Below are 16,642 nucleotides of genomic sequence, written 5' to 3'. Positions count from 1 at the left end.
AAATAATAGTGAAAGTACAATTTTTGTCTCATAATATGTAAGTGCTAGATATAAAATTTTCCACTGATAATTTATTTTTTTATATTTTATTTAGTTCTTGGACCCTGGAGATTATATCTAGCATTATCAGCTGGACTGCTAAAAGGTTAAGCAAGACCAGTGAAAAGAACGAAAATATAACATGGAAGTTATTTCAATCTTTCGTTTATCATATGTGGGGTCCAGTTCAAAAATTGTTTATATATTTTTAATACTTTCAGTGAAAAAATTCCTTGGTTTAAAATGTTTTGCTGAGCTCATGGACATACTCTTTTACAAACGAAAATCGTACAGAGCCCACGTTCAGGTTGGGCTCACCTGCATCCAGTGGCGGCCGGTGACAAGAATATGAGGGAGTGCAAAAAAAACTCACCTATTTATGCAAGAAGTCCCCATCTTCCATCGATTTTGAAAACACGTCGATAACACGAACATTAAAGTCTGGTGTTGACGATATCAATTGTTTTTCTATACTTAACATCGCAAGAGCATTTAGCCTGTCTTGAGTCATTGTATTTCTCAAAAATTACTTAACCTTTTCTAAAGTTGAGAAACAACGCTCACTTCCTACTGAAATCATCGGGATTGTACAAATTATTTTTAATAGGGTAACACTTTTGCCAAATACTTCCAGTAAATTATTATTAGTGAAAAGTTGAAGTAGCAATAATGCTCCAACAGTAACGTAGAAATCTTCTCTACTGTATAAGACTATTAGTTCATTTTTAAGTTTAAATTTGTCACGTTAATAATAATTATTCATTATTTATAATTAAGTATTAAATTACCCGATTTAAAAAAATTCATTTACTAAAATATAAAGCCAGCCGGCTAGGTAGGTGGCTAGCTCTCTTCAGTACACATTTTAAATATACGTATGATTTTGAAATGATTAATGCGAAACATAGCTGATAATTTGGCATAATTCGGTCGCGTTGTTTACGGAACTCTAACTGTGACCGCCGATTTTTAAAAATTCATTGCGTGCAGCCGCATTGTAGATATGTTTCAGACAATGCATATTTACATATTCCCCAAAGTTTTAACGTTGTCCATCGAGTAATAAGATAGTTATAATAAAAGTTATAAAAAATAAATGTCACCTCCGCGCATTGCCAATCTGCCCCTATGTTAAACGTCGAACTGCAAAAAATGATATAAACTTTGCAACGAAGGAATTTCGGCACATTTAACATGATGAGTGACATGCTTATTGAACATATTTAAGCCGAAACGTCGATATTGAGTGGGAAAAATCAATATCTTCGGTATTTTCTTTAAAATCAGCCCATGTCAGATTCAAATCGCAGAACGTTCCCGCGACACGACAGTGCTGTGATCTGTCATATAAAATCGCAACTTCGTTTAATGAATGCATTGTCACGATACCTACGATGACGTTATTGCATTGAATCATCGATTTATGCTCTAAATTCCCATTGATGACATTCTGCCGCTACGGCAGCTATCCAAGGTAGGGTTGTATCAAAGTATTAGCACTTATTGTGATCCGAAAGCAGTATTTATACTTACCCACCTATAGAATAGATGATGCGCCGATGTGAATAATAATTGCTTCATGAATTCGACTCGGAAAATTAATTCCCATTAAACTATAGGACAGTGGGTAGTTATCGACATACTACCTACACAGTTACCTACCTAATGATAAGGTTAATGATACCTACCTAATCTCAAAATGACCACGAAAGAAATGGGGCCTTTTTATCGTACTTACTTACCTATCAAAATAGGTACCACCTAATCTCAAATCGACCACGAAATAGGGCCCCATTATCGTTTCAAATAAGAAAAATTATAAATAGGTAGATAGGTACCGTTCAATGAATGAATACCTGGCTGAGCTAATAATGTCAGCCAATGTAAACTGTCATCCGTCTCGATGTGAATCGCTCATTAAAATAACGATGAACAATAATAATTCCACTTGTAAAATTCTCATTCAACGACAGTACCTATGCTCCATTTCCTTCTTATTGAATAGATACCTACCTACCTATCTGTACAAAATAAACGTAATAATAAATATTATAAGTCCTATGTAACTAGGTACCTACTTCAATACGACAAACACTAGGATAATTAATTGTTAAAAGCTACCCACCCACCTACGTCTACAATTCTACACCTAAGTACCTATTTATTCTCATAACAGCGTTTCTGTGAAATACCCACCTGATTAAAAAAATCAACAAGCTGAACTGAACTGTGTGTACATCAAATTTAAGATACCTACCTATTGAAACACTAATAGTAATAGGGTAATCTCAAAATGAAAATAAAAAAATTAATCCACCAACGTTAGCATAATAATATCGGCGAAATCGGTGAAACCGGGAGCGGCTTACGTTGAACTAAACTTACTAAACTAACCGTTTGATAAATAAGTCGGGAATATGTTTTTATTTTTGCACGGCATGCATCGACATGACATTAGTCATCAATAATTAGGCTTACAACTATATCTCGACGCGTGGCCTAAGCGCTTGTGTTGGAATATTTATATCGGCCAGTGTATGGTTTTATTGTCCGAACGCCGAGTTAAGCTTTGTGTGCTATGGCATTAGGTACAGGCAACCTCCTAAAGAATTAACTTGGAAAACATCATTTCCAACGAAGATTCATGTAGTCTTATAGAACTTTGTTGGTTTTGATTCTACTAGCCTCATTTGCTGTTGTGAATTTTTAAATGTATGCGTGAAAAATAGTGTAAACTCAAGGTACACTTTGAATTTTGCTCCTTGCCATGTCTCACCGATGGAGGTATGTGTGTATTAGTCGCGTCTCATTGGTGTAGTTACGTGTGTATTGGTAGACGGTGGCGTTGCGCGTCGAAATCACTATTGCTCGAATGCGCGCGGAATTCAAAATGATTGATTTCGTATAAGTTTTCGATATCGCATTTTTCGGAATACATGGTGGTTGTATATTATATATTTTTATTTAATCGATGATGGGAGTGCAGTGCACACTTTGCTCCTTTACTAGAGCCGTCCCTGCCTGCATCATAGTGATATAACATCTCATTGGGTGAAAATCGCTCACCGCTCCATGCTAATCAGCCGACATTGGCTGCATAGCTCGTAATACGGATAGGCCGACCGAGGAACGGCCTCGATTGTTTTACAAACTATCAGAAATTGTGTATGCATCAATCAAACCTATGCGAATTTAAGTAAAAGCCTATATATACCATATGGTAAATCTTTCATAAAATCTTTTGTGTTTTAGGTACTCAAAATGAATAAATCAGGAAGATTTTGAAATTGATATTGATAATTTTGAAGCAAGTTTCTTCTATTTTTTTATTTAATGATGTGTATATGATATATGAGCAGTCCATAGATGTTATGGGTATGGAGCATACCCAGAAAAAAGTAGTGCTCCATAACATTGTTTGAAATACAGCATATCCATATTTTATTCATTCGATTATCAATTTCATTAAACTAATCTTTGGTATAATAAAATTACAGTCATATAGTTTTTTAAAACGATCTCGTAGCCGTCAGTTTGTTGCATACTCAGTATCTACCCACCTACCACCTGGTCGACATTTCGGAGATGACTGAAGTCTGAATAATAATTCCACATTACGCGCATCAACAAAATGCATCGCGGCAAAAACGAAGCTCGCCTGGATTTAGCATAAAGTACAATATTCCTTATTGAATGCTGTAACTCTATCGAAATAATGGTAGTTTTGGTTGGAAGCACTCAATAATTGTAGCAATTGCATTGTTAACTATTGAACATTATCGTTTCCAATAGCCACAACTGTGGAATGGCAGCTTTCGTTGAATCTGTTTACGAGAAAATAAACTGAGAATAGTTATTATCACGATAGTTTAAAATACACACTATTGATGCAAGTAAATTCAGGTACAGGCGCTATTATATTGTATGTATATGAATATCGTGCGACCTTTATATCAAATCTTCTACTTCACCACGGTCGTTTCTAGAACTAAAACCTGACCCCCGCAATTAATTACTTTCCCCGCTACTACATTCCTTGCGCCCATAGTTCAGTGTGTGTTTGATATCACATGGGGTTTTATGCATTGTAATGCCTCAACCTTTGCGGAAGCAGACAAAAACTATTATTTCGAATGTAAAAGATTTGTAAGGAGGAGAAACAGAAAAAGCTATTCGATATGGTATTTCCATCGAAACTATTACATCTCTCGTTCAGCGCCCTTCCGACTATATCTTGTTTTGTTCTAAAACTATCGAACCTCAAGGTAATGTGGTATATTTATCTATACTGATTGCGATCATGTGATAAGAGAGTATTTTTATATATTTCCATGTGATAATAAAATGCAATATTGACAATGATTTCAGGCGCAGAAGGCTAGAAAGTTCTTTGACAAGCTGCCGAGTTCAGAAGGAGGCGGCTATGTTCTGAAAAAGATGTCTAGTGGCGGCTCTAGCAGTGCGGGCGGAGGGGTGGGGGGCAAGGAGGGCGGTGCGGGAGGAACGGGGGGCAGCAGCGGTAGCGGGAGAAAGTACCGCTCGCCCGGCACACGCCGACTGCACGATATTCTGGGGGTGGACGGCGGGGGGCCTGCTCAGAGGCGGAGAGGGGAGCCTGGACATAGCGTCTCTGACTATCTCAAATTTAAGGTGAGGAATGAATCTATTGTGCGTGGAAAAGTTGTCCAATACAATATTTACAAGTAACATTTTCTGGGTAGGTTGTTATTGTTGGCCTTTGTAATGAATCCGAAATGCTAATGAAGGAATGACAGAGAACACACTATGAAAGCCCAAAAATCAATTTTTCTGGCTATTTTTGATAATCTTTTTTTTAATACTGCTGAGTTTTTTTTGCCACTTTACGGATTTGCCGGATAGAGAGTAAGCCGGCTCTCATATCAGAATTCGCCTCATGAGTCATCCACATAACAAACATTGTCAAGTAGAGCTCCGCAGATTGGTCGAATGCGACTGAAAAACATCTATGTTGCAATGCGACAGACCGATTAGTGACTCCACGAATATGTTGACGCCGATAAAGTTGTATCTAGACGTCACTACTCGCCAGTGGCCGTTCTGCTGCGATAAATGATGCACTGTGCATTGTATATGCCTAATTGACAGATGAATCCAATATTTTCGCCTTCTATTTAAATTTCTGCGGTACCAATACATACTAATCGCTGTTGCAGCGTCTGATGACATATTTGCGTAATGGCGTCTGGCCAGAGTATATTATTTTAATGTTTTGAGACGCGAGTGTCGCTAGTAGATGTGCGAGATCGTCACATAAAACACTGGTTCGTCGGTTTCGGTTTCGGTTCCTTGGTCGTGGCACACGAGGTGGGTTTTGATGCGAGAGCCGGCTAAGAGAGAGACATTTCAGGTTTATCATGATATTTCTAATCAATAACACAATATTTCCGCCATTCCAAATTATGTCGGTGTCGAGTTGAATGTCAATGTTTGGGCTCTATTCCAAACATTTTAACATCAGGAAAAGTTATTTATGAATTATTTTCTTACAAATTAATTAATTATAATATTGCCCCTTTACATGCACACGATTCAATTTTTTACAACAAATAGCTTTTGCATAGTTTCATGAATAATTATTTTGCATTAAATTTAAGTTTCGATGTCAACATTATAATTATTATTACTAGAATTTATTATGCATACAAGACTTGCTTTTAAATAATGAAGGCAAATGTCACAAAAAAGTGCCATAAATAGATGTCTGTAAAATATCCTTCTGTCTTGTGCCGACTGTCAACGGTTCTTATTGCATTTATATTGATGACCGATTTCGTTGTGTTACTCGGGCCTGAACAAAATCAGCATGTGAGTGGCAGAGGTTTTAAGATGCGATATGGTGACTAAGATGTGAGTTAGAGTTCGAGTGTGCAGACCTTGATTATCCAGATATCTGTTATTTGGTTTACACTATCTCATGATTATAAGAATTGAATTATGATTTACCAATTCATGATTTAAAAAAAATCAAATGACAGCATATTTTATAGCCCGATAGTACCGTACCGGACCGTATCTTACTCTGAGAAATGGACATTTTTTTACCATGCAGAATGATGCTTATTTGGATATTTTTCACGGTGAAGGGATTGTTTCACTACACAAGGTTCAAAAATAATATTTATCCGACACATTCATTATCCGATGGTATGATGGACTTTATTTAGTGAGTGTGTCATCTGTTGTAATTGTATGAATCGCATTTCCAGGATCTGATCCTTCGCATGCTGGACTATGATCCGAAGACGCGTGTCACGCCCTATTACGCCCTGCAGCACAATTTCTTCAAGCGTACGGCGGACGAGTCGACTAACACGGGCAGCGGCACGGGGGCGGGCAGTGGGGCGGGGGCGGGCAGCGGGGGAGGGAGCCCTCCCCACCACACCTCCCCCGCCCTCGCCCACCACCTGCCCTCCCTCTCCTCCCATCACTCGCAACAGCATCACGGTTAGTTCAACTCTACTTTACCTGTCTCGATCGGTCGGTCAATGTGAATTGTGAATGAATTAATCTATACCGAATATTATCTAATACATATGTATTACCTAATAATTAATTCATACATGAAATATGTGTTATCAATTTAAATTTTCTATTTTTGACAGCTATATGTAATTTGTTAAATTAGTTACGTCAGGCTTTCACATATTAATCACAGTCTATTAAATTATATCTTCAGCCTCATATCAATTCACTTTTATATTCCATACGCAATCTGTTAAACCCCCAATAATGCAGCTTTAACGCCTCCACAGGCAGACACGATACTTGATTCGAGACGATATCTTATAACAATGCGGTAAATGGAAGCTTTCACGCAGTGTCATAGTCGGTAGACCGCTGTAAATAGTTATGGAAACGTCTTTTTCAATCTAAATAAATATCTTTTAATAAAATTTTGTGGTGTATCTATGATGCCGCCAGTTGTAGAGAAGTGTATTTTCCTATAATAATCTCCAGTCGGTTCAAGTCGGTTCACAGTACAGTTAAAACTTCGTTTTACAGAATACTTGTACGTTTGACTCTAATAAGCTGTTCAAACTTCCAGGGTTCATATAGCTATAGCTAAATGCAGTCACTTTGGTAAACAGTGATACTGACTGCGGCACTTCTACCATCCCGAATCCTGTATCGCGTCTGTCTAGACAAGAGGGGGCTGTAATGCTCTAATTACCCGAGCAGACTTCATCGTCGTGATTAATCTTAAATAGAAGTTACATACATACAACATTTCAGGTTTGACAAACTTGAAAGTGCACATCGCGGATGACCGGAGGCAGAATCTAATGCATTCAACGCAATCTTTCACCCCAAATTATCAAGTTAGATTCCGTTAAAAAAGAAATCTTTTTATATTGCTCATGACTTCAAAATGACATCTCAATCGGAAATGGTCAGTGGGGCTCATCCGGTTGGCGAGTCTGCTCGTGGGATTTGGATATAGCAGATTCTTACAATGGAAACCTTTGAGACAATTCGGTTAAGGACAGTTAGAGTGTCAAATATTTGTTGTTACCGTCAGGTATATAGCGTAAGGAGGACAAATAAATGACACGGGGTTTTAAAAGTTCATTTCACATATTTCTTGCTCAGTCTATTATCCTCAGGCCGCAGCACGAAACTGTGAATTTCGGTCCTAGTATTTATACTTTGAATGCAATATGGTAATTAATCTGTTTGTTGCATTCAAAGTTAAGTAGTAATAACTTGTGCAGCCTAAATATAGACTGCCTTTTGGTAAAATACTATTACATATTATTTGGTTCATGCATAGAAAGAAAACTGTCAGAAATATGTGTTAATTTAGATAGATTTAAATATATCGCCATTTTTCGTGTATAACAAAATCAGGCTTATGAATGTGTTTGAAAATGAATTGACCGAGAGTGAGTTATATTCGTAATTTATTTGTCTTAATATAATAATGATTCTGCTTGCTTTGTGTTGCGCCGCTATTAAATCATCAAACCTCATCACCAGCCATTGAAAATACTTCATACTCATCACATAACTCTGTGCCGCAGTTTGAACATTTCAGTGCATCTACGTTTTCTGTATGTATTCATGTGTAGTTGTTTTTCATACTGTCATCGTTATATAAATACTGTTTATTACTGATAGTTTATTTTAAACAGGTGTTTTGCTACTTCATACATTATTCTGTCAACAATCAATGACCTGATGTTTTCGGGCAATAGTAAAAAAAACTTCAATCCTCATTTTCTCATCCCGTCGCCTACAATACTAACAACACAATGTTTCAGTAAATATTCCTCTACCCGTAATTAATTACATGGCATAATCGATAACAAAAGAAGAATTGTTTTTACGCTTCAACCACCGCTTCCGCCTATGTGGCGTACTATAGTAAATGACAGATAACAGCCGCATCTGCCACAGTGGCGTAGACGCTGCATTCAATTTTCTCATACAAAATAAATTGAATATTCACGATGGGCTTGCGTAATCAGACGTTTGAATTTTCAATGTCAGTTGTAAATAATTTCATGTGCATAAAAGTCGATTTAAATACTCATGAAGATGCCTTTGTTGAATGAACAGTCAATTTATTTGTTCTGAAACATTTGGGGTTTTATTTTATTTTATTTAATCATACTTATAATGTACTGTAGTGATAGTACTATTGAATTTATATTTAAATAAACTGATTTAAATCACAGAATTCAATGAATGAACCCCAGAGTGGTAAAAATTGAAATACATACATAGCATTTTACTTGATGCATCAATATATTTTTAATATTTTCTGAAAATATATCGGTGCTTTCAAGTGTTCTATAATTTTTAATTTAGCTATCGAAATTTTGTTGATATTTTATCATTGGCCGGTAATAATTTTCGTATAGGTAAAGTGTTAACGAATTCTGTTTTATTTAGTTATATGTCTTATTGACGATGTAATTTCATTAAAATATAAAATTATCTCATGAATACCTCTAGATATGTACTATGGGGTATTTTTGAATAAATTTGCTTAGAGTAGTAATTGTTAATTATTATTCGGCTTCGTTGACGCCGAGAAAGCGGTCCAGTGTAAATGTAAACATTGACCGGAGTGAAGCATGCGAGTGCTATTATGTATGGTGTTGTATATTTTGTGGGCAGAGAGAGAGTCGGGAGTGCGATGACTATCGATGGGGTCCGCCAACTTCACCGGATAGCTCCTCCCCTTTGCCAACGGACGCCTGCCGGACACTCCACTCGTCTTCAACACAATTAGTCTACATTAGCAGGTCCGCCACTAACCGTTAACTAGACCCTGCCCCCTCACAATCAAACTATAGAAAGACAAAGACCTCGCTGAACTCCCATTTCATACTGGTCTCATTCACGTGATGATGATGATTCAGTTGACGATTCCCAAATAATTTTATTAGGAAAAAGTAGGAATTTATTATTACAATTTATTCACGTTGAAAATTTGTAGCGGCATGAATTTCGGAGATATCAAAAGGATTTTTGTAGCAATCCTACTTATAAATAGTACCAGAAATTCACGCAGTTACACCAAGTCACACGCATATCAATACATGCAAGATTCTAAGTGTCGATTTTTCGCAAAACAAATGTAACGATGAGGGAGCGTTCCAAACTGCCTCATCATTAATTTTGTTTTCCCAAAGTGGACACTTATAAACTTGTAGTGCTGCTTGCGAATTGTTGATTAACCCAGCATTATTCTCATCTTATCCATAATCTTATCTTCTGAACTGATGTTATTTTCATCTATCTAGTATTTAATTACAAAAATACTTCTCATAATTATTATTAATAGAACAAATTCAAAACCTGACATTAATCTAAATCTTCTAAACTAGTGAAAAAAATACTGCATAATATTATATTTTCTTTGAAGAAGAAAATTAAATAGATTCTTAAATTAGTATTCACCTTGTTCGTACGTTATTGAACCAGTATGCAATTTGAGTTACAATAGGTCTTTATGATGTTGAGATTTCGCCCCGCCCACAATAAATTAGCTGCCTGCATTTCAATGATTGAAGATCTTACAGTATTTCATGACCCTTCCTTCTCCTTAGGTATAACAGAGGTTTAGTTATGACCCCTTTCATTTTTCTTATGGCATGCTTCGTCCAATTAGATACTGCTTGGCTTTCATCATTATATTTGGAAATCTGTATTTCTGAAGCCTATTGATAACCCTTTCTAACACAAAATAAAGCACTACATTTTATTACAGGTGTAAAGGCATTCCTTTACTTTTTGTTTTATTTCACACTTGAGTGTTATAAAGGGTATAAATCATATGATATGAATATTTGTAAGGGATGTATACATTCATATGTAATAATTTTTTTATATAACAAAGTGCATTTGATACCGGCTATACTTTAAAAAAAACTATGACTGAATGTGTTGATTAGTCTCTGTACGCTGTGATACATTGTATTATAATAATTCACTTATTTGAAACGACACTGACATACATATATTTATTTTCAGATTTTTATTAAAATTATGAGTGAGAAATTCACCACCAAAGTTTACAATAAAGTTAAAAATATAGCAATATTAAATTTATAAAATTTTTTTTAGTATAACTTCCACTGCGTTTGCGTAGGGTCTAAAATGGTAATTTACTTTATATTTGAATGGTTATTGCAGGTGAGGTGCATGCGCATTATAATATTTTACATAATTACATACTTCTGTTTCACATGTTTTCATTTTCTAAATGTTTTGTAGTGCTTAATTCGTTACTTGCCAAAGTCACCTTATTGGAATGGAAACCACTAATCGGCACATATTTCAATATATTTTTCATTTAATTCGACAACATACTGTATTTTATATGTATTTTTTTTATACATGTTTTTGACGATGAGCTGTTGGTTACTGTAAGGGAAAAAATCAATTATGGGGAAACGTGATATACCCAGTATACCCGAGAATCAGGCGATTTGATTATTTGAAGTATTGTACCTAGCAATTTCACAATTCATTCCAGGTCAATTTTTTACATTTTATTTTGGTAATCATTCATTGAGACCGATGAAATTCATATCCATACCTACTCTGGTTCTATGACATTTGAAACTTTTGCACAAATTCTTTGTTTAATTTAAAAACCTTGATTTTTGAGAGAAATGTGACTTATGATCATAAAATAAAACTGTAAGAAGTGGAGAAATTTAGTATCTAATTTGAAAAATTCATATTTAAATATGGCAGCTACTCAACTGGACTAAGATACTTTTGAGGGTAGGTAGATAAGTTGTGCTAATTTAAAAATTAACACCGACTATTGAATTATATTGTTAAAAAAAAAAATACCCAACATTGATGAGCTCCATGTATCTGACATGTTTCAGGTTTAAATATGCTCCGAGTGAGGTCCGACACCCTCATGCTGCAGTTCCCCAACAACAGCGGAGGGGGCACAGGCGCGGCGAGCGGGGGAGGCGGAACGGGGGCGGGTGCGGCCATGGACTGCGAGTCATTCTCGTACTCTCACCCGCACCGTGCGCGCTACCTTCCGCACCGCGTGCTCCTCGCCTCCAACAACGACGCCCTCTGCAGTCTGGAAGGATTCTACCCGGAGAAGGGCGGAGGGGGCGGCCCCAGAGGCGAAGGCGGGGGCAGCCGGGCCGCGCCCCATCCTCCTCACCCGCCTCCGCACGCCCCGCAGCCCCTCTCCGAGCCCCCCGCCCAGCCCGACAGCCCCATGGTGGGCGTGTGCGTGCAGCAGAGTCCCGTGGCCATCCACTAATGCCGCCAGCTGGCCGCTCTCCGCCGCTCCTCCCGATCCGACAGTCCCCGTGCGCATCTTCAAAATGATTATATTCACCTTTCGTACCTACCTTCGAAGAAGAAGAAGACTACCGAAATACACCCAAAACATTCGTGTGACTCGAATTTCGGTCGACCGAACCGCAGACCCGTCACCGGTTTGGTTCGTCGATCTTTGCGAATATGCGCCGGACGAAGCTGCGCGGTCATCCGATATTTATTTATAAAATGGCAAACGTTCCGTTCGAAAACTGGACTGCGCCTTTCTGACGACGAGAAAAGGAATCGCTCGGTTCGGAAGCTCCGGGAGTGTCGACGCTCAGCCCGAACGGGGCCCCGGGACGGGATCGTGCTGACTCTTTTATATGAAGAAAAAAAAACAAAATGAAAGTGATTAGGAAAGCTAAATACAAAATTATAGTAATAAATAGGAAGTGAGAGTGTAGAATGTAAGGACTCGCAATGAATTAATATGAATTAATATGGTTATTTATAATTTAAAAGATCGCTGGCTCTGGCTCTGTTCACTCTGCCTCTCAGAGTTGTTTTCATTGTAATGTGAATGTTTTGCCCATCGACGGATTTGATGCGGCACCCCCGCGGCGTCTCTTCCTCGTGGGCGCCGGACCTCGCCCGGGGTCGATTGTCGTTTGAAACCGCTATTCTATTCTAGACGTATTTTTTTTTTTAAATAGAATATTGGATCAATATAAAAAAAATTAAAAAGGTAGAAGACAAAAAATTTACAATTTTATATTCTATCTTTTGTACGTCATATATAAGAAAAAGGAGAGCGGGGCCTCCCACGCGGCCCCCCAGAATAGACGATAGATCAATTTTATTACATCCATCAATGAGACATCAATGAGATCTGAACTCGGTCTCACGCTGTCGCCCAAAATTGTAAAAATAATTTGATCGAAAAGAAATTGTAGAATTGTCGGTGCCGGCCTACGTCGGGCGGCGCCGGTGTGAGAACACGATAAACTAAATTGTTTTTAAACAGTAAACAGTAAATGACATATTGGTAACGTATGATCAGTGATATTACCTAAGATAGTTTGTGTGAGTCGCATCTCGTAAGTAATTTTTGACGATAATGAACATTTATATTTTGATGAAAACGGCGTTTATTCAAAATTAACCGTAGGATTTGTAAGTTTGAGAAAAATGAATAATTTTGTTGTAAAGAAGTGCTAAGATTATAAATAAGAGGATTGATTTAATAAGTATAAAATTTGACATGAAGTACTAAGATGTAACGGACAAGTATACTGCGAGAGCGTCGATGATTTCCCCGTGATTTCGAGAAGGGCCCCTTCCCGCGGCCCATCGTACTCCTATTGGGCGGGCCGATTTTCATTTCTCTCTCTTACCGTTTGTGATTCGCGTATCTATTCTTTTTATCGTTTTTCCTCCGGCCGCGTTCACTTCATCCGCCGCGGTGAGACGTCACCATCACCTTGTGATTTTCTTCATAGTCACTGTCGTTCGGCAGTTATCAGCGGATTCTATTTTTTGAAAATAGTCTCAAATATAGATATACTCTGTAAATAACGTGTCACGTCGAAAGATTGCCATCGGTGATCTCACTCTATCGAATCATAATATAGGGTGTCGTCTCCCTCGCAGGATTCGTTTAATAATTTTTGACATTGTTTTGTTGATTTGTCTTGTTGTTGACTTTTATTCAATCTTATTGAAATGTAAATATGTATGGTATAGACATGATTTTTGTGAAAGTTTTTCTCGGGACGGGATCCGACCCGGTCTGTCATCTCGCGTCGATCGCCTCGAATCGCCTGTTACGTTTTTTCCAAGAGTCGTTTGCTGGAAGACGTGCGACCCGGACTGCCCAATGTTCTCGTATCGATTCTCTTTCGTTGCTGAATAGTTACATTTGGCTTTGTATTACGCCTGAAGCTTGCGATTTCGAATTCATTTCAAGGTTTCTGAGAATATATCACAGGGCGAGAATAAATCATCCATCGGAATAGTCAAATTGGCGGAGCGGGGGCTGATTATGCAATCGCGTTTACACCCTCATATTATTATCGATTCCATGTCCGATTGTAAATATACACCCCCGCCCTTGAATATAATTATTTATTTTATCGAAACATTTTAAACTTGTATAATGTATATCTAAATATTCAATTTTGATTAGTTTCATATCGGAGGCATCGTGTTGTGATCGAACTTGTATACGAATTGAAACTGTTTTCCATGTTACTTAATTATTGTTGCGGTTGAGATGGCGTTTTATCCGGGTGTGTTATAATTGTTTGCGGGGGCGGGGGCGAGAAGAAACTTTCAAACATTGAATATTTAGATAGACGATGATAATGTTCCTTACAAATCCGATTGATACATTGAATCGTTCAGTTTTGAACGGTACATTATTGCATAATCGCCGCAACTCCCTCGCCATTAGCAATAGTATACTAATGTGTTCATTGTAGTAAAATTTAAAGATTATAGTGGAAACGGGCAGAGAATGTTACATTTACGTATTGTGATGTCGGGTCGGACGCGACCTCGGCGGGCCTCGATGGGACCCGGCGATTCTCATAAACTACCGTAATCCGACACGCGTCATGCGTCATCTGTCACTTCCGTTCTGCATTATGTTTACTGAAAAATGATTCCACTGTTTTAAAAGACACCTCATCGATATAGTACGCGTGTACATTTTAATTATGTACGTTGACTGGTTCATATTACATTATTTAATTGCGAATAAAAATCACAAATGTACTTTTTTGTAGTGCACCTCGATATCTAATCGCATTTAGATAAATAACATTAACTGCAAATTTGGAATAATCTGCAAAAATTCACATGAAAAATTAGGCTAAAATTATTATGCTTTTGACATGGTAAGGAGACGGAGACATTGGATGTTTAACATGATTATGTTATGTATATCTGTAATATAAATTTACATATAATAATAAATTGTGTTTTTTTTACGTGTCGAGGTGCACTATTATAAGCGTGCATATAAAAATTGTGAAAGTTATCAACAAAATCTGACAAGGAATATGTTATTCTCCATACTTATTGTAACTAAAATTAAATTATGAAATGGTCACCATATTTCAGAAAATCGTTGGCATGACCCGATAAATCATAAGTTATGTATATATAAAATAGTTAATATTGAAAGGTGGTCTGTCTATGGTGCCTACCTGTGTTGTTTGCTTCTCCCGAAACGTACATTTTCAAAAATGATATTCAACAAAAATACAAAAATATTGCTTTGCGTGTGTGACTGGCCTAAGTATGTCATTATTGAAATTTGTATGTAAAAATAAATTGTTATATTGTAAAATCAACAATCGGTAATGATAAAAAATAATATATTATATTACACGGAACTAGTGAAGAAGTACGAAGTGCAAGAAATATTCGACTTGTAAAGTTTTGATAGAGAATGGCAAATAACACAGTTTCGCGACATGCTTCCTTCCTTCCTTCTCTACTGAGTAACTGAGTAACTTAAATGTCATTCATATATTGATTCCTACCGGCTCTTTGTTAATAAAAGTAAACCAAAATTCAGTTTTGTTATTTCTATAATCCCTCTTTAATCCCTCTCCTTACCCCTTACCCTCTACCTTAATAATTGTCTGTATTTCATTATGATCATCAGTTTTGCAATGTTTATTCTTGGTCTGGCAAATACATATATTGTTTGCACGGACTTTATAGGTTGAGCAAGTGGCTGACATCCATTTCTCGAAAAAACAAAATCTGTTAATACAAACCTCCACTTTGTGGTGGCCATATGATCCTATTAAGATCAGACATGGTCGGATAGGGAGAGAGAGAAAATATATTTTTCTAGTTTATTTTCAATCTTGATTAATCACTGTTTGGACTGACTACCTTTATTGCCAAAGTTCTACCATATGACGTATTCTAATTTACAGCACAGCAAGATGGTATAAATCCGTAAGTATATAAATGAAACGGCTACACCATGAGCAGTGGTTCATAATTATCCGGTGCACCGCTAGCTTGGTGCAAGTGCACCGCGAAAAAATGATAAAATCAGAAAAATCTGCGAAATAGTGAAAACCGAAAATTATGAAATTATGAAAGCCGACGAAAGATCTAATGTGATTTCGATTTTACCGAAACGGCTTTAACAAAAACAATGCCGAGGGAATTATTTCCGCTATAACAGAACATTTAACTTTATTGGAAGAAAATATTGCATATTACAACATATAGAAAATTATGATTGGATATGAAATCCATTTGCTACGATTGATACCTACATCCAGTGGCGTCCCTAGACAAAATGCTGCCCCTAGGCATCGTCAAAATGCCGCCCCATTTTTTATCATCATTAATTACTCCAATATCTAAGAAATGTGTTGTATGAAGGATGGCCCCCGCATCCTGAAGCGGGCCCCCAGGCTAGGATCTTTGGCGGCCCCCCTACCTTTCGCTAAGGATAAAGGCAGTGTGACGCTCTACAGTAACGTTTTCCAAATGGTGTACGCGGTAAAACTATTGTGTATATTTAGTATTTTTTTGTATAATTTAATAAATCCATTTGAATTATGGAGTTTTTTAGTATCGCTACACAATTAAAAATTGTATTGTACAATCAGATAATTTTAAATAATAACATTATTGAAGGAAAATAGCGCCGCAGGCGACTTTTTTTGCTATTAGAGCAAATTTGTGATATGTGTTTATCTCACTTATCGAGGCCGGGCCCCAGGCTAGAGCCCTGTCAGCCCCCCCTTGTGGGGGCCATGGTATGGATACATTACTA

At 37.2% G+C, this 16,642-nt stretch overlaps 1 protein-coding gene across 1 annotated transcript in view; it reads left to right on the top strand.

Annotated features, from left to right (window-relative positions):
• Positions 1 to 15,410, top strand: part of mnb (minibrain) — a 165,410-nt gene extending 150,000 nt beyond the window's left edge. The window contains exons 10-13 of the mRNA XM_085948702.1: positions 4,408 to 4,689; positions 6,288 to 6,525; positions 11,433 to 14,604; positions 14,832 to 15,410. Of these exons, the coding sequence (XP_085804828.1) occupies positions 4,408 to 4,689; positions 6,288 to 6,525; positions 11,433 to 11,830 (918 nt within the window). The 3' untranslated portion in view covers positions 11,831 to 14,604; positions 14,832 to 15,410. The remainder of the gene's footprint in view (positions 1 to 4,407; positions 4,690 to 6,287; positions 6,526 to 11,432; positions 14,605 to 14,831) is intronic.
• The last annotated feature ends 1,232 nt before the right edge of the window (positions 15,411 to 16,642 follow it).

This window comes from Rhyacophila brunnea, unplaced genomic scaffold, assembly GCF_057557595.1.
Source record: "Rhyacophila brunnea isolate RB1 unplaced genomic scaffold, BYU_Rbru_1.0 scaffold_21, whole genome shotgun sequence".
In the NCBI taxonomy this organism is placed as follows: domain Eukaryota; kingdom Metazoa; phylum Arthropoda; class Insecta; order Trichoptera; family Rhyacophilidae; genus Rhyacophila; species Rhyacophila brunnea.
This window is presented reverse-complemented; position numbering and strand designations above follow the sequence as displayed.